General features: G+C 47.0%; 1 protein-coding gene across 3 annotated transcripts in view; it reads left to right on the top strand.

Annotated features, from left to right (window-relative positions):
• Positions 1-17,926, top strand: part of ME3 (malic enzyme 3) — a 175,006-nt gene that overhangs the window by 103,936 nt on the left and 53,144 nt on the right. For all 3 annotated transcript variants that reach the window (XM_033120709.1, XM_033120710.1, XM_033120711.1), the window contains 2 exons: positions 3,994-4,069; positions 12,869-13,030. In XM_033120709.1, coding sequence (XP_032976600.1) covers positions 3,994-4,069; positions 12,869-13,030 — 238 coding nt within the window. The remainder of the gene's footprint in view (positions 1-3,993; positions 4,070-12,868; positions 13,031-17,926) is intronic.

Genomic DNA, 17,926 nt, shown 5'->3' with positions numbered 1-17,926 from the left:
TTTAGACAAGGTTAGACAGCTACTAGTAAGATTCACCTGTCTGCAGGTCTTTCACAGCGTGTAGAGTTTTCGTGAACTTGCCTTGTTTGATCCTCACAGTTGCTCCACAATAGAGAAGGAGCCACTGCTCCCATTTTACGGATGAGACAACTAAAGCACAGAGAGGCGACGTTACACACCTACAAGGGCCACATTTCTGGGATCCAAGAGACCTGTGTTTGAATCTCATTTCTACCTTCACATCTCTACCTCTTCATCACATTTAGGGACTGAGGTGATGTCCACTTGATAGTGAGATGATGTACACAAAGGGCTCTGGAACACAGACTCCAAAAAGCCTCCTGGATGGACAGACGGACGGATGGATGGATGGAAAAATGGATGGAAAACTGATTTAATGGATGAATGAATATTGCCCTTTTGTGACTTGTTTTCCTTTTCAGGCTACCCTTGGTCTCGCTCTCATTGAATATTAGCTCTTGCAGGGAACATGGAAAATTTTTAGTCCAAACTATACATCACCAAAGATCCTTTCATTTTGCCCTCACTCATGACCCACATAATGAAAGATTTTCTACCAAACTTTATGACTGCCTTCCTGTTTCACCAAAAGCACATATAACTGTCAACAATGGCTCCTGACAACCATGCACACTGACTTCGTATAATTCTTGTTGAAATATGAATTAGTAATTAGCTACCAACATGTACTGAGCACTTACTCTGAGCCTGGCACCTCACTGAGTATTTTGCCAGCATTTGTACCCTGGTGGTGTGACTCCAGAGTCTGCACTCTTAACCGCTACACCAACTCAGCAGCACTGAAAGCTACTATTTGGTGAGGGCCAGCAGGCAAGGTAGTAAACTCTTTAAATATGCATTATCTTTCTTAATCCTTACAACAAAGGCAGGAAGTAGCTGGTGCCTGTGTTCTGCATTTTACAAATGAGATACTGAAGCTTGAGGAAGGGACGTAACTTGTCTATAGCCACATAGCTAGTGAATAGCAGGGGCAGGCTTTGAGCCAGGGTGTTGTGGGTGCAAGGTTGAGACATTTAACTCCCAGCCTGTGCTATGTTTCATCTGCTGTCTCTCTAAAAATTCACTTGAGTTGCTTGCAGCCTCATCACTTTCAGTGTTTTGTATTACTGGAAGTCACCTGACTATCCCTCTTCCAGCCTCAGAAATTCCCCTGGGTGGGAGGTCTCAGGGAGCACGTTTTGAGGCACCCAGAAGGCACTAAGGAGGAATGCAGAGGAGGGGGTGTCAGTGTTTCTCACTTGATCAGAACCTCATGGAAGCAGAGACAAAAGTCACCCTATCACCAGGTACTGCTGCAGAAAACAGTGCAACCTGAGTGAAAAGTGGCTAAACCTGAAAATAGGCTGCTGAAGGAATTTTTAAGAGGTTTTTATCCTGACAGTATCTTCTTTCTGAGTTGGTCTAGATGCAGTTCTGCCAAGAAATGGGTGGATAGGCAAAGAGAATCCTGCTGGAACGTGTAACCCACAGGTTTAGCATCATAATCCCTCACTCTGCACATTTTACTTCCTTACCAATATGCATCAAAGAAAATTTTTTCTTTAGTGGCCCCAATGTACATCTCTGTTTGGCACATTTCACTGCTCGCCTCTAGCTGTTTGTGGGGAACCGGATCCCTGGAGAGAACAGGCAGTCTGGGTCAGTGGACAGAGCATTGGACTCAGAACCCTGGGTCAAGCAGGTTTTGCTGCTTATGAGCTGTGTGACCTCAGACAGGTCACTTCACTTCTCTGGACTTCAGTGTTCTCGTGTATAAAATGAGGTCTTTGGACTAGATATTTCAAAATCCCCATCCAGGACAACACTTTGGGGATCGTGTATAGCTGCAATTTAGATAATAGATGGAAAAGCACTTTGAGATGTGATTAAAATTTCAAATACTTTTCAAAAGTGTTATTTTTGCAGCATTGATCTCTGCAGAGAGTGAAATTATACATGCAAAAAGAGAGAGAAGAAAGGGTCTTTCGAAATAGTGGTAGCTCAAATTAAATATGAAAATATTTATCTTAAACCTCCCTCTTCCTTCTCCTTATCTTCAACAAAGAGGGCCTATGTTAATGCACCAGATAATTTCTGTAATCATCCTTTTCCTTTGTTTAGAATTAACCCCACCGGAGTTTTGCTAAGGTCTAAAATAGTGCCTGGGTCTTACTCCTTAAGATGTGAGCTTTTTGCTACGTATTATCAAACCTCTGTCTGGTAAGGGGAATGTCGAGAACCGTGGTTGTTTGGGGAAGGACTTTTCCAAAACAGAGCAGGGTTAGGAGCTTCAAGAGTCTGGGAATGCGTCATTGGGATTAATTACTGTGGGTAAATGACTTCCCCAAGGTCACTTGGTGAGTCATCAGTGAGCCTGGGGCTGGGACCCTTCAGCACATCTTCCATGTGAGTAACTCTGGACGACCTGGAAGGAAATTACTTATGGATATTAGAGCTGCAGCTGTGGAAAAAATAGAAACTGCCGAAGATATACCTCTAACAAGACCTCTTCAGGCCGTGCCAGGGAGCAACAGCTGTTTTGGAGGTAGAGAAGGTTGCTTCTTTAAAAAGTTCTAGGCTTATAAGCTCAGCTTGTCCCATGTACCCTTCTACTGCCATGAAGGCAAGTATACCTATTTAAACGTCAGGATGCACACATGTGACTGATTTTCTCCTCCTGGGAAGCCCTTGAAGTTCATTACTCCCTACACAGTGTGATTTTCCAAGCTCAAATTGCCTAGAGATGATCCTCAGAAACAAGTTCCAGGGAGCCAGCTCTATGCTTAGAGTTTTTAGGGGTTGATATGGTAAGACGGACTTCAAGAACATCGCTCATTCTACTGTATAGAAAATAGATTGGGGAGAGACAAGAGGGATGTCACAGAGTTATTGTGGCACTTTGGGGAAGAGATATCAGGAGCCTGGACCAGGGAGGTGGGGTTACAGACGCAAGAAGTGTATGAACCAAGAGCTATTTAGAAAGTAGGATTCAAGGACAAGGCAATGGGTTGTATAAAAGGGGAGAGGAAAATGTGACGGGTGATTCCAGTGGTTTGGGATTGTTAAACTAGATGTATAGGGAAAGGGGGGTATAATATTTACTGAGAAAGAGAGCAAGGGAATAGAATCAGATTCGTTTTAGGTCTTTGTTCGTCTTGTGTTGGAGTCACAGTGGTAGGTTAGAACGTAAATTCAGTTTTGGACGTGTTAAGTTCGAAGTGCCTTCAAAGAAATGGATACTCGCTGTCCTCTGCACCACCAGCCCCTGCCCCGCCCCTCCAGCCCAGGTACCCCTGTTCTCTCATCCCTGATCCTAGGGCAGAAGACTCAGGTCCACGTCCACGGTCTAAACCTTAAAAGTTCTGAATCAAGCTAATACGTTGTTAAGTAAAATACGTTCTCGCCTCCTGTCTTTACAACTATACCTTCAGATGGTCAGGAAGGCCAGGTTTGAATTTCAAATTTTCGGACTCTGGTGGTGCAGAGAAAACTGGCTCACAACTGGCCCACCCCTCTTCCCATCCCCACTGCAAGAGGCCTCAGGTACATGTGTCTGGACACTCCAAGCCACGTGTCCCAGTCCCAGTTGTAGCCCTGGGCGTAGGGGTGCACCCATCACAGTGTGGTCTGTACTCAGAAGGAGAGCCCCAGAGAAGAGGCCCTGAAAGCAGCATTGGGGGCCAGTCAGCCACAGAATTCTGGGGCCCTATGTGACTGCTGGGAGCATGCAAGCTCTGGTGAGCACAGGTTCCAGGTGTGCACAGCCCGTGACACCGTGGACTCCTTGCCCTGCAGAGAGGAGAAATGGAAAAGGAACAGGGCCCTCTTACTGTTGGAGCTTCAGGCAGGGACCCTCTTGCCCAGGCCTATGGGCAATATTAAGGGACAATGATACACAGTATCTGTGCTCTTTGCTCTGCTCCTGGTCTGACTGTCTGGTTTCTCTGTGTGTACGTGTTTTGTTTCTCCTAGTGGGCTGTTTATCACCATTCATGACAAGGGCCACATTGCAACAATGATGAACTCTTGGCCAGAAGACAATATTAAGGTATGATCCTATTTTCTTTGCTGTTGCTCTATTGTTGGATGAATCCTTTTAGCCTGGACCAGAGTCATTTCTACCTACAAAATGAGCCATTACAACACTGAAGGCAAGACACTGCACCCTTTTCCCAGACCATAGACCTTAAAAGCTGAGCATAAATGCACCACAAAGCATAGATTTGTGTTAACCAGGCACACATGAGAAATTGTCCTTTATTATTATTTTAATATATTGTTATTACTATGTTATAATTCTTAATAGTAGGAGTATCAATAGTAGCCTAAAGATTTGTTCAGCATGTATGGAGTACCTACTAAATATATACACACTGCCAGTTTCCATGGTGGATACAGGGGAAAATCAGACATAGGCCCTCTTCTCAAGTAGCTGGATTTTCGTGAGGAAAATAAGACAGAGATGCAAAAACATTAACAAGGTGGAACTTGCTCAGAGGTAAATAAGACACAGAAAGATCTGGGGGTGTTCAAAGAAACAGAGATTGCTTTTAGCCTGAGTGGAATCTAGGAATACTTCATGGGAGAGGTGACATTGGAGCAGGGCCTTGAATTGAGGGGTCAAGTTGGACAGTTAGGCACTGGAGAGAGTAGGATGCAAGGTGGGGACATTCTGCAACCAAAGAAAACACTTATGATGAACAATACCTTCACACCTGGTTGTACACGGCAGTGATGGGGGCAGGGAGGAGCAGGGGTGGAAGGTTGTACGTTCAGAGGAACAAAATAAACCTGGCACTTCTTCCTGGAATATCCATTCTACTGAAAAAAATTTAAGGAGAAAATCTTTTTTATCTAATAAACAGTATACAATATAGAATGCAAAATTTGTGTTAATTTTAAAATATAAAACGTACAGTTTTGTAGAAACTTGTTAGCCTCTGGTTACATCCCCAGCTCGCCTCCTGCCGTAGAAACGTCAGGCATCTAAGATCCTTTTCACTTTTACCAAAAAAAAAAAAGTGTGTGGGGGGGGTGGGAAGCAAAAATACAAAACATTCGCTGGCTGCCTAGCGAGGGCATCTCTGGCACACGAGCTGGGGAGGGGCTGAAGCTGGCCGAGCCCAGGATAAGCACCTGCCAGCTCACCATCATGCTGGCACCGTCCTGCTTCAACTGGGAGGCGGAGGCACGCCACCACTATCTCCTCTCCAGGGCCTCACTCCCTCTGTCCCTGCAAGTTCCCTGAGCCACCCACCGCTCTCCACCAGGCACCAAATCCAGCCTCTTTCTCCCTACCTCTGTTTGTGTCTCACCCACTTTGACCCTCTCAGGGAAGTGGCGGCATTCAGAGCCCCAGCAGGTAGGTCAGGACATTGGATTGGAGTCCCGGCCCCCGAGAAGAGCTCATTTCACCCATTTCTGTCATCCTCACGGTCTGGTTAGAGAGGCTGACTCGGAAGCAGTTACAGCAGATTTCACCCTGTGCTTCAACTTCCTGCTTTTATCTGCTTAGGTTTCAGTTACACGTTGGCGTTGGCCATGCAGGTTTTGGTCCCAGTCCCAGAAGAAGCAAGTTTACAGGGCGTGTCCAGGATGAATCTCTAATACAATTTTGAGGACATGAAGGGAAGCCAGCTCACTCACTTGGAAGTTAACTCCAGCCTGCCTTATGGGGACACACTGCTGAGGTCCTGCAAACTAATCTTTCTACCTTCCTGGACAGGTGAACCGTGGAGAAGCCTTGTATATAGTAGGTGCTCAGTAAATGCTTGCTGAGTTGACTGAGCTCAGTTGACAGATATGATGAGCATCCTCCATGTACCAGACATGGTGCCAGGAGTGGAGAGGTGGGGTCTCCACTAACACATAAGGTGCCTTTGTGCAAGTTACAAGGATATTAGAAAGCATAATGAAAAGACACCCCCTCTGAACCAGTAAAAACAAAAGGGGGCTCCTCCTGTAATAGGGAAGGGGTCACGGGCTGGATTTCAGGTTCCAATTGTTCCTCTTGTCGGGGCGCCCCCATGGCCCTGCTATGAGGAATGCAGAATGAGGAAAACACAGACCCTGACCATGAAATTGCTTCTGTGAATACAAAGCAGAACCTTAGCTGCCAAATATCCATTGACGCAAACAAATATTTTCTAAGAACCTTCTAAGTTCTGAGAGCTAATTACTAGAAAGATGGAGACAGAAACTCTCGTGATTTTACAGGAAGAGGAAGTGGGGTTTAGCGTCACCCTGGAAGATGTGTGACTCGAGCAGGCCTCAAAGAAAGAGAGACACCCAGAGCCTCTGGGGAAAGTGTACGTTCCAGGAGAAGAGCTGGGCCAGAGCACCTAATCCAGATGTATTCAACAACTATTTTGTAAACATTTACTCTGTAAGAGTTCCCTGGGGGTTCCGGGATAGAGAAGGTACGCAGGCCTGACCTCAAGGAGCTCACAGTCTACTTAGAGAGACTGACCCGGAAGCAATGACAGTAAACTGTGTGTGTCTGTGCTGCCAAAGAGAGGAGCCCAGGGACAAGGAGCTTACAGGGTGACTGGCGGGCCACTGGCCCTGCAGCACCCCAGAGGAGATGGGTGAATGCCTGGGGCCACCTCCTCCCCTCCACCCTGTGTTTCTGTCTCACTGTGTAGAAACCCTGAGGTCAGTCCCCGTAACTATGCAGAAGAATCAGCTCTGCCTTTGCAATCAGACAGACCTGGGTTCTGGCCTTGAATCTTCCAGTTACCTGCTGTGTGTGCAGACAGCCTCTCTGATCTTTGTCTTCCAGTTGTGAAGATTAACTCTGATAGAGTCTGTGCCAGAATGAAGGGCACTTCAATGGATGGTGTCCTTGCTGGAGGAAGAAGGGGTGGCTTTAGCACACACAGCAGTGCTGAGAAGAGACTGCAAAGGCTTAACGGCAGCTGTGGAGAGGCCTCCCTACCTTGGAGTCACAGGCCACAAATGGGCGGCCAGCCGGCTTGGCCCCTAGACATGTCTGATGTGGCCTTCAGTGGTTTTTGAAAATTTTGAACTTGTAGGCAACATTTTAAAATCAGGAGACTTCGTTTGAAAACAAAATACTTGGATTTCTGGCTTCTCTTGAAAAACCAGTTGCTCTAAATATTGGGCCGGTAAACAAGTCGGGCTAACGGGGCTGCTCCCAGCTTGCCCCAGTCCCCACCCTGCCCTATCCACCAGCCTTTTACTGGCGGGTCCTTCCTCCTTATCCCTGCGGCTGCCCTTTCAAAGGTTCGGAATGTCCCAAGCTGCAGTCTTTCTTGTTTACTGGTGTGTTTTCTCCAGTTACCTCAGGAGATGGAGATTCCCTTAAGTAGGGAATCTCTCTGCTCATTATCCCTTTCGTGGCACTTTGGAGCGGATGCTGACTTCCCCTTCGTAATTTCACTGATTTCTCACAGTCACTGAGTGGAGCACAGGGTGCTTCTGAAACCCTCATGAGGGTCCTGAACGATGGGTCAGGGTGTGTCTTTGCTCAGAGGAGCAAGCCGAGGTTAAGTGACTTGCCCGCGGTTAGCCAAACATCAGTGTTGATGTCACCAGAACCCTGCTGCCGAGCCACCTCGCCCCCAGCTGCTGAGCAGACTTTTTTAAGGCACAGGAATCTTTGGACCCTAATAGCGTTGGCCGCTTGGCTGGAGGAAGGGTTGTTTCAAAAGAGTTTCTGAATCAACTCAGGAGATAAGAGATGGCTTTCAGTAGTTTCCGAGCCAGAAAGCAGAGCTACAAACTGAAAGGTAAGAGAAGAAGGCTGCGAGGGAAGTGAGGCCACCGCTCAGGGCTGGGGGACATGAAGTTTTGTGGGCCCCTCTTGTTCAGGGAAGAAGGGGCGGGCCAGGCTGCCCAGAGCTGTCCACCATAAATCACGAACAGGAGTGAGAACTGCTCTTCTGACTCTTTCCCACAGCGGCCATTGCCCAAGCGGAGGAAGGCTCAGCAGAGAACAGCCCTCCTCCCAAACAGCTTTCCCAAGCGCCTAAGTCTCCCCTCCTCCCAGTCCCAACAGCTGAGGGAAGGAGGTGCTGAGTGGCAGCCGGGTTGTGGAGCCAAAGGCGCATCTTCTGCCGCTGGGCACCAGCCACTTAGTCATTTAAACTTGGATCAGATGCAAGTGCCACGTGCTGGCCCGTCATGCACAGGCCCACCACGTATTAAACCCACTCTGCTCAGTGTCAGAAGTTGGATTTCCTGGGAAACAGTTTGAGATGGGGATTAGCATATCAGGAACATATTAGGGAGTACTCGTGGAATCAACTCCTCTCCTTGGGAAGGAGGCAGTATAGAGCCTGGGCTGAGTGAGGTCTCAAGGAAGACTCATTGAGCCCATGAGGAGGTTCTGGAATCAGGATGGCCGTCAAAGTCATCCTGAGCTGAGACAAGGGTGCTGGCCCTTTATCTCCTTCATCCATCAGTCACTGGTTGCTGCCTTGGGAAAAAATGAAATGGAACAGGGGAAATCCAAGAGTAGAAAAACCAGTTAGGAGACCACGACAGTGGTCAAGTGAGAGATGGATGGGCTGATCCAAGGCAGTAGAATGGGGGTGAAGATCGTGGAACAGATGGGAAAAAATAGGGAGCAGGTCAAATCTGCAGAACTTGGTGACCAATTGGCTGTGGTTGATGAATGACAGAGAGGCGTCAAAGTAGACTGGACAGCTCTGAGCCTGGGAGATAGGAGGTAACCGAGGAAGGGAGGACAGCAGAAGTAAAATGTTTAAAAGGAATAAAAGGGAAAAGCATATTCATTTGGTTAAGGACTTGGGGACTCTGGGAAGACGGTTGGACAGTCAAGTGTCAGTGTCCAGCCGACAGTTAGCTCTAAGTGTCCGCTTAGAAATGACAGTAGAAGCCATTGGAATGGATGAAGACATCAAGGTTAGAACGCTGTTGAGTGTCGCATGGCCAGGCTTTCTTAAGCTGCATTTGCCAAGGTCTCCCTTGGTTTTCCTTTCATTCACTCATTTAACACATAAGTAGTGCACGGTTTCTCTCTGGTAATGCTGAATTATAAATTCTAATCTAATTGAATTATAAATTATAATATATAATCTTTGCCACAATAATAATCATTATTATAATCATAAACGCAACACCATTTACTGATCACTTACTGTATACAAGGCATCTTGTTAAAATAAGACATACGAGGTCTGACAATTAAGTTCACTTACTCATCCTAGAAAAAGTGCTACATCCCTCATTGCTGAATATCACTATGGTCACCTTCGAAGTACTCCCGTTGGGAAGCTATGCACTGATGCCAGCACCTAGTCCACCCTTCAAAGCAATTTTGGAACTCTTTTTCTGGAATGGCCATCAGAGCTGTCATCCTATTACCCTTGATGTCCTGAATGTCATCAAAATGTCTTCCTTTCAACATTTCCTTTATCTTTCGGTAAAAATAGAAGTCCTTGGGGGTCAGATCAGGTGAGTAGGGAGTGTGTTCCAATATAGTTATTTGTTTACTGGCTAAAAACTCCCTCACAGACAGTGCCATGTGAGCTGGTGCATTGTCATGATGCAAGACATGAATTGTTGCCGAAAAGTTCACGCCGTCCTACTTTTTTACACAGCCTTTTCAGCACTTTCAAAGAGTAAACTTGGTTAAATGTTTGTTCACTTGGTACAAATTCATAATGAATAATCCCTCTGATATCAAAAAAGACTAGTAACATCATTGCAACAAGTTCTCAAACTTAATTGTCAGATCTCGTATATTATTTCATTGCATCTTTACAATAACCTGATGAGTTAGGTGTCACTATTATTCCGATTTCATGGAAGATTAAAACTCAGAGAAGTTACCTGTTGACCCAAGATTACATATGGCAAATCATCAAGGGGCATAGATTCAAATACTGGTTATCAGACTCCAAAACCCCTGCCATTAATCTTTAGGCTGTTTGATGAGATAAAATGTGCATTTTAAAAAATGTTAAATAAGAACCCAAATGCTATCACCATCAAATGTTTAAGTAGCATATGTGGCGCTTGGCAAGCAGTAGGTACTTAAACGTTTGTGGAAGGCAGGCAGGCAAATAGGACAGGTGAGCAGAACAGGTGAGTGGAATATACAGGTGCTGGGAGAAATCGCATTTGCTTGTAATGGGCAAGATGTGCGCTGCTGGGAAAGAGGAGAAGGACCTTCTAGCAGAGAGGAATATGGAGGCTGAGAGCTAAGAGATTTTTGTTTTTTTCAGACTGTATGTGGCAGGAGTGCATTTGGCTAAACTACGCAATTTTGTGTGCACATAAATAGCAGGAAATAAGTTTCGAAAGGTATGTTGGCTTCGAGTCATTAAAGAGTTAGGCATTTTGTACTCTATTTTATGGACAGTTGGAAGTCACTAAAGGTCTTTGAGCCTGGGCATGGCATAATGAAAATGGGCTTCTGGTATAATGAATCTGACATTGGTTGGCAGGAGAGATTAGAAGAGAGATGAGAGAGAGAGTGTGTGGTTGTGACGCTATTGCAATAGCCCAACCATTAGCACGGTCGGATGAAGAGTGGATGACAGAGGGAGGTGAGACATTCCCTCAGAGGAGCCGCAATGCAGGAGAGTACCCTCAGACATTTCTAGGCTGGGAGGGCTCCTGGCAGGGCCCCCTCAAAAAAGCCCCGAAGTTGTAGGGTTAACACCCTGGAGTAGTAGTTGATTTGCTCTGTGTAACTCCTTGTCACTCACTGCCCCTAAGCAGAGAGAAATTCTAAGGGAATGGGAACCAGAATAAGGAAGCTTTGATTACGAGAGATAGTAGAGAAATAAGCAGAGTTTGAGCACCCAGGGGTGGCACAGGCTCCACCTGGGAGAGCTGCCAGGAGGAGGTCAGAGGCAAGAGAGGAGGCACTGAGGCAGGGCAGGACTTTGCTGAGAGCACAGGTACTTCAACCCAGCCGAATGGGGTGGTAGAAGGAGCCCTGAGCCAGGAACCCAAAGCCTGATTAGAATCCTGACCTGCCACATACACAAAGAAGGTGACCTTGGTAAGTCATCTAATCTTTCTGAGATAAATGATGTGGAAACATCAAGTCCAGTGCCTGGCACGTGGCTGGTACTTAAATATGTATAGAACATGAAGGTCTAAGAGCTCCAGTTTGCTCACCTGTGAAACAGAGATAACGATCTCGGACCTGCCTATCTGCCAGGGCCGTGGGATCAGGTGAGTTGTGGGTGGTGAGAGCAGCAGACCAGTCTAAGGGGCATTGGTGGTCTTTATGGGTCTATTGCACTCACCCCTTTTTCAGAAGTGGAAGAGTGTTTTTAAGAATCTTTACACCTATTTCTCGTATGCGTGCACCCCTGGAGAAAGAGAAAAGGAGTGACAAGATGCCATGGACCCTTTGGGTACTGCATCACAAACTCTTCCAGGGAAAGGAGGAGTCTTCATCTCTTGATCCCCAGTGCACCCAGTATTGTTCCTTCATGGATCACATTGACTGACCCCTATGGTTCTCTTGGGCAACATGCTCGGAGCCAACCATGACATCCATAGCTCAGAGCTGGTCCTAAATCTGGCCCAAATGCAGGTTCCAGTGGAAGGATGGGTGGCCCGTTAAACTTAACCCATTTAGAGGTGGGGGGTACCAGTGATGGTGAGCATATTGGGGTGACCGATAAACAACTTCCGGTCACCCTGAGGGGTTCTCCTTGCCCTGACATTCAAGGCCCTTCAGTCTCACTCCTGCCTGACTTTCCGTTGTCTCCTTCCCTGAGAACTGCACCCCCACACAGCCTATCCCCCCTTCCTCTACCCTTGATCTTAATTTCCTTTTGCATCAAATTCCTTTCTCGCCAGCCACACCTTCGGTGGACTGTCTCCATCTGTCCAAATTCTGGCACGTGTGTCTTCTCGTCCATGAAGTGTTAGCCTACAGGAAGTAACTCTCCCTTCTTTCAATCTCTGCTGCCTTTGTCCTGTTCTGCTGCACTCACACTTTCCTCCCAGAGTTATAAATGTACATGTTCCTTCTCCTTTTTGCCCCTTAGTTCTTCAAGGGCCGGGTCCATGCATATTTGTTTTTATAGATGAGCAAACTGAAGCTCCTTCACCCAGGATCTGGTAGAGAGTCTTATGCAAAATAGGTGCTTCATAAATATGTATTAACTAAGTGAACAAATGAATATCCATCATAATCATATAATCATTTCTGTCATCGCCATCAGCTTCATCAGCGTCTGTTAATTCACAGTAGGTAAGCCTTGAACTAGCACTACGTCTACACCTCGTAGGCACTCAGCGATTAATTGCCAAGACACAGAGGTAATCCCAGACAGCCTGAGAAGCCTCCTGGTTTCATGTGAAATAGGGATCATAGCAGATGTCGCAGGGAGCTCTGTCCTGTGCAAACTGGACTCCCTATATTCCGGGAGCAGGCTCCAGCACACTTATTTGGTCTCTAAACCCTGGAGGTGTGAGCAGCAGCATGAACGCTTGTTTTTCCTTATGTCCGTCCCTCCCTGCCACCCCCACCCTCAACTCTCAAGCTAAGAGCATCTGCTTGGTTTTTTGAGGGAGAGTTACTAGATGTATTTTCCCTTCAGCTGTTTCTGCAGCCCCTACCCGAACCTCTGCATGCAAGGCAGGTGTCTTTTCACCATGTCACCTCAGTGGGGTGTCTCACCAGCCTGCCAGACATGAGAGTGGGATGGGGAAAAAGACCAGCCACCTGCAGGTGAACGAACCCTGTGGCCTTATCCCAAACAAGCAGTTTTTTCCCTTAGCAGAGGCAGTGAGCATCCAGGTGTTCGGCCTGACAGGCTAAGGGCTGTGAGAAGGAGCACTTTGTCACAGAAGGTGCTGTCCCTGATTGACGGCATCCTTTGTTTTCCAGGCCGTGGTGGTGACGGATGGAGAGCGTATCCTGGGCCTGGGAGACTTGGGCTGCTACGGCATGGGCATCCCGGTGGGAAAGCTGGCCCTGTACACAGCGTGCGGGGGGGTCAATCCACAGCAGTGCCTCCCCGTCCTGCTGGACGTGGGCACCAACAACGAGGTAACGCATAGCCTGGGCCAGGAACCCTGGGCCAGACGGTGGCAGCGGGATGGGTGGGGAGCACCTTTGCAGGGCAGTTATATGCATATCTACAAAGCATCGGCCATTTCTCGGCTGGGTCCCCTTTGCCAGGGCACCGCCCCTACACAGCTGTGGCGCTGTGTAGACCCTTTCTTTTCCCTGCTTGCCATCCCACTCTCCCAACCCCCCGTTTTTTCCCCTGCCGCTGTTGGGTCTTCTTGCTCTTCTATCTCCTGAGGCCCTCAATGATGACCCCAGCTTGGGCTTTCTTTGTTTCCTTGATCCATGAATCCAGGCAGCTTCCATGGTCCTCGAGGCTTCTCTCTGATCCAGGGCCACTGATTGAGGTGGGTGTGGCTGCTGGGATGTGTTCTTTGAGCATTTGAGAGGCAAGTTGCCTCAGTACAGGATTCAAACTAAAACACCAGGGACAAGGGCTGAAATGTCTGGAGCTGGCAGAGGAGTGTCCGGCAAACCCAAGGAGAGAGACCGTGGGTGAGAACGGCTGCAGGATTCCAGGGGGTTTAGGATTTAAGGAGCTCAAGCCCCAGTCCCGAGTGTGTCTGCTCTGGGGACCAGCCCCTGGGACACAGTGTTTGTGCATGTCTGTGGTCTCAGCTCTGTGTCTATTTGTCAGCGAACATGAAAAATATCTAAGAATTCCTTCTTAATGACGTTTATCTCTGATTTTTAAATGAGTGCATGTTCATCTTTTAAAAATTTAGACAATCCAGAGAAGTATTAAAATATCAGTCACAAACTAATATTAGGTTGGTGCCAAAGTGATTGCGGTTTTTGCAATTATTTTTAACCTGTAAACCGCCATTACTTTGGCACCAACCTAATACTAATCCTTGCTTCCATTTTGGTATATTTCCTTCCAACCTTCCCCCGCAAAGCACTTATGAAAACAAAATTGGGTTTATACTACATATACCGTTTTGTATTCTGCTTTTTCAAATGCAATGTATGTCGTCAGTTTTCTCCCAGGTTATTAGCCATTCTTCCACAATGCCTTTTTAATAACTGCCTGGTACATCAGCATTTACATAAGAAACCTTCCACTGTTGGACACTTAGGTGGTTTCTAGTCTTCTTGCCGTCATAATTGTGCTCCAACACCCATTTTTGCAGATCAGTCTGTTTCCATCTCTGATTGTTTCCTAAGGATAAATTTCTAGAAATGGAACTATTGAGGCAAAGGGGATGGTCATTTTTTAGATTCTTGATACCTATGGTCATCAAGGTTACATTTGGCTGCATTCTGTGGCGATCTCTCTCAGGAAAACTTGCCACGACTCTTTGCAGGGCTTCCCCCTCCCTGGACACCATACGTCCCCATTTCTAAACAGAATGAGCACTGCCGCTCCTTGTGAAGAATGATGCTTATTCAGGCTTCATCCACAAATACACTCAAATGAGGGCAGACTTTTTTGCTTTAGAGCTGGGAAATAATGGAGAGGGGAGAGGAATGAGGTAGAACAAGGGGAGAGGGAGAAGTGCTGGAATGGAAGCAGGGATGCTGGTCCCAGTACCCCTGACGGCCAGGTGAGTCTCGGCCCCTATCTAGACTTGATCCCCTTCCAATTCACCAAGGGGTGGGACTAGAAGCTTTCTGTGTGTTCTTCCATCCCTATGGCTCTTTCCCATATGCCTCTTTACCAGCCTAGGACACGGAAGGTGGTACAAATCTTAGAGTTGCTCATCAAGACCAGTCTTCAGGGTTGGCTCTGCACTGTAGTTCCCTCCACACAGCCAGACGCTTGCATTTGCTGAAATTGTCCCTCAGCCACAAAGAACATATGAAGAACCATGCATGCACGTAGCGAACTTTTAGTTATTATTCCCATCTGACACCTCTCGCCGTGTTCCAGGGGGATTTCATTGAGACCTTCATTCTCTGTCTCCTAAAAGCTGGCTCTAGGCAAGCCATGATAACAGCTTGAGTTTGATTCTGAAGCCAATTCATCCCCGAGAAAGGTGTTGGTTGCCTCTAGCAGGTGCATTAATATCCTCTGTTGTTGAAGGTCCAGCACCCAGCAATGACGTGCTGAAGTTTAGAGCTGGACCCATCCTACAACAAACCCTCCAAGAAGGATGGCAAGAAACCACGAGTAATCGTGGCCAGGCCCTTTACACACACCACCCTGTTTAAGCCTGACAATAAGTCTGTGAGGGGAGCATGGGTTATTACCCTCTTTTTACAGTTGAGGAAATGCAGGTGCAGAGAGATTAATTTTCCCGAGAAGAGCTGCTCGAAGTGGCAGGGTGGGGACCCTGTGCCACATTTGCACCCCTCTTCACCTAGCACACCACACCCCCTGCCTGGGTTTCCGTTGCTTTATAACTAAAGGTCATTTCTTGATTTTTAGAATTTTTATTACTAAAGAAACTTTAAAATGTTATTCAAAATCTTAAAAGGAAAAGAAATGGCATTTCTCCCACAATGCTGCACTGTGTTCCCATCTAATATTTGTCTGTGGATATAGATGTCGTTGTTGCCTAGTTGTAATCGTGTGCCCACAATTGCGTTTTAATTTTTTTCAATGAAGATTATTATGTAACATGTTCTCTTTACTCCTTTAAGAAAAGTTGAATGTATTTTGTGACATTTAAATACATCTATTAAATTTATTTATTGAGCGTCAGGCACTCTGCTAGGCATGAGGGAGATAAATGAGAGCCAAGCGTGGGTAGAATATTCTAGTTGTCAGTGTTTCAACACTGTCACCTAATTGATCATTTTAATGGTTCGTGTGTTACATCTACTCAAAGTGTCTGCTTCTTCCTCTTGGGCTGTAAGGCCTCTGAATCACCTTTCCCTCCTGTGTGTGCAAGGGAGAGAGCTTCCCCTGTGCCTGCTCCCTCGAGAAGCAGGAAGGATCCCTTAGGAAGCATCAGAGTACTCCCCAGATAGGTGGGGGCACAGCCTGACCTGCCCTTACAACACCATGGAGGTGAGAGAAAGCAGTTCTCGCCCAATCCAGTAAGACCAATACTAGTATCTGCAACGTGCCAGGCACAGTTCTAGCGCTTTTGTATATTTTAATCTTATGTAATTCTCACAAGGGCTGTAGGAGATATTATTCTCCCCATTTTACAGATGGAAGAACTGAAGCATCTTAAGTACTTGACCAAACTCTGAAACATGTTAAGTACTTACCTCAAGTCGCATAGCGCTCAGTGTCAGAGCCGGCATTTGAACCCAGGTCTCTCTGGTTGCAGAGCTGCCCTGTCCTCCACGGCACGCCGCTCCGAGAGGTCAGGGATTCGTGTTACAGACTGGGTAATGAAGACCTGGAAAGGATGTGTTTCACATAGTCAGGGTCCATGGACACTCAGGATCTAATCAGGGTGGACTAATGCTATTTCCACAGTCCTCCTGCTCCAAAGAAAGATGACCCCCCACCACCACCAGACCCTCTTCAAGAAACTCGGAACACAAAAATCCAAAGTTACAAAGTGGCCAACATTGGAAAGATGGTGATTTATCTCTTTTTAAAGAGACTCCCTGTGTGATCTCACACACTACACAGTTCATTTTGTAAAAAATGAATCAATTTGCAAGATATTTCCCCCAGAAGTCTTGGGGCACATCTCTCTCCAAAAGTGAGCCAGAGCAATAAGAGAGGGAGGCTCAGCCTTGCAACTTTTATCTCACATGTCAGTGCAGGGAGGACGCTGTTGTGATGGTTTTTAGTGTCAGGACAACCAGACCATCTGTGTGTCTGTCTCTATAAAAACTCTTGAGGCCACAGGAGCTTTGCAGGCAGAGAAAATACCCTCCAGGCTTCCTGTTGAAGGAAAACATCTGCTTGTCTACAGCCCTGAAACTCTGAGTCACTTTTACCTGCTGACATCAAGTAGATTTGGAAAAATAAATATGTGAGGCATTGAGCCCCTGTAGAAGGGACATTCCATAATTAAGTTCCAAACGGGGAAAAGCGAGGGAGCCCCACACATCTGCTCTTGGCCCTCCAGCATGGCTGTGTGTGGATTGCTTCGTGCATTTTGTTTCATCCACACACAACAGAGTCAAAGACTGTCCATGTTGGAGGAGACCTGAAATACTTCTAGTGCAACCCCTTGTTTCACACAGGAAAAGGGGCCCCAGAGCACAAATGGCTCCCCCCAGATTTGAGTCCAATCCCAATGCTCATCCCGCTCTGTGCTAACTGTTCTGTGGGGCAACCTGGGGGGTTTGGCTTTCAAAGGACCCCTGAGCCCTAGAGGGTTTCTTCTCCTGGCAGGAGTCTAGAGCCTTGATGGATTCCCCTCCCAGGAAGACGCTGTGTGCGTCTCTGTGGAGCTGACGGATGCGGAGATGAAAGACAGTCGTGTCAGTGTGGTGGGGAGACAAACATGGGGACAGATGATCAACAGAGCTTGGTCAACGGTGCCTTGGGGATGTTACTGGATTGCTGAGGAAGCAAATGGTCTCCAGCCCAGCTGGTGTCAAAGGGTTTCTTCACCTCGTGAGATCATCTTTACTGCAGCTAACAGTCAGCAATCACCATGTGCTGCCATCAGAGGCGCTCACTCTCTGAGCGCATGTGATCCAGGAGGTGCCCTTCCTGGGATCTGTGTAGCTTACCCTGGACTTAACTGAGCTTCCAAAGAAATGTGGGGTAGGCATGTATAACCGCTACCCTCAGGGGACCGTGCGCTGGATCTGCAGCGTGAACCCAATGCCAAGACTTCCCCTGACCCCTGGATGCTCTCTGAGTAACATCTTCGTGAGCCTGTTGCTACGCAAGATAAATATTATCCCAGACCAGCAGGTTCATCTCTCTTCCAGCTTAAATCCAGTGCTCAGTGACATGACATGTGACGAAGAGGAAACCATTTTGTTTTCCATAGCATTTCATCTCCAAGA

Source organism: Rhinolophus ferrumequinum, chromosome 11, assembly GCF_004115265.2.
Source record: "Rhinolophus ferrumequinum isolate MPI-CBG mRhiFer1 chromosome 11, mRhiFer1_v1.p, whole genome shotgun sequence".
Taxonomy (NCBI): domain Eukaryota; kingdom Metazoa; phylum Chordata; class Mammalia; order Chiroptera; family Rhinolophidae; genus Rhinolophus; species Rhinolophus ferrumequinum.
Note: the sequence above shows the minus strand (reverse complement) of the source record. Positions and strands in the feature narration are given on the sequence as shown.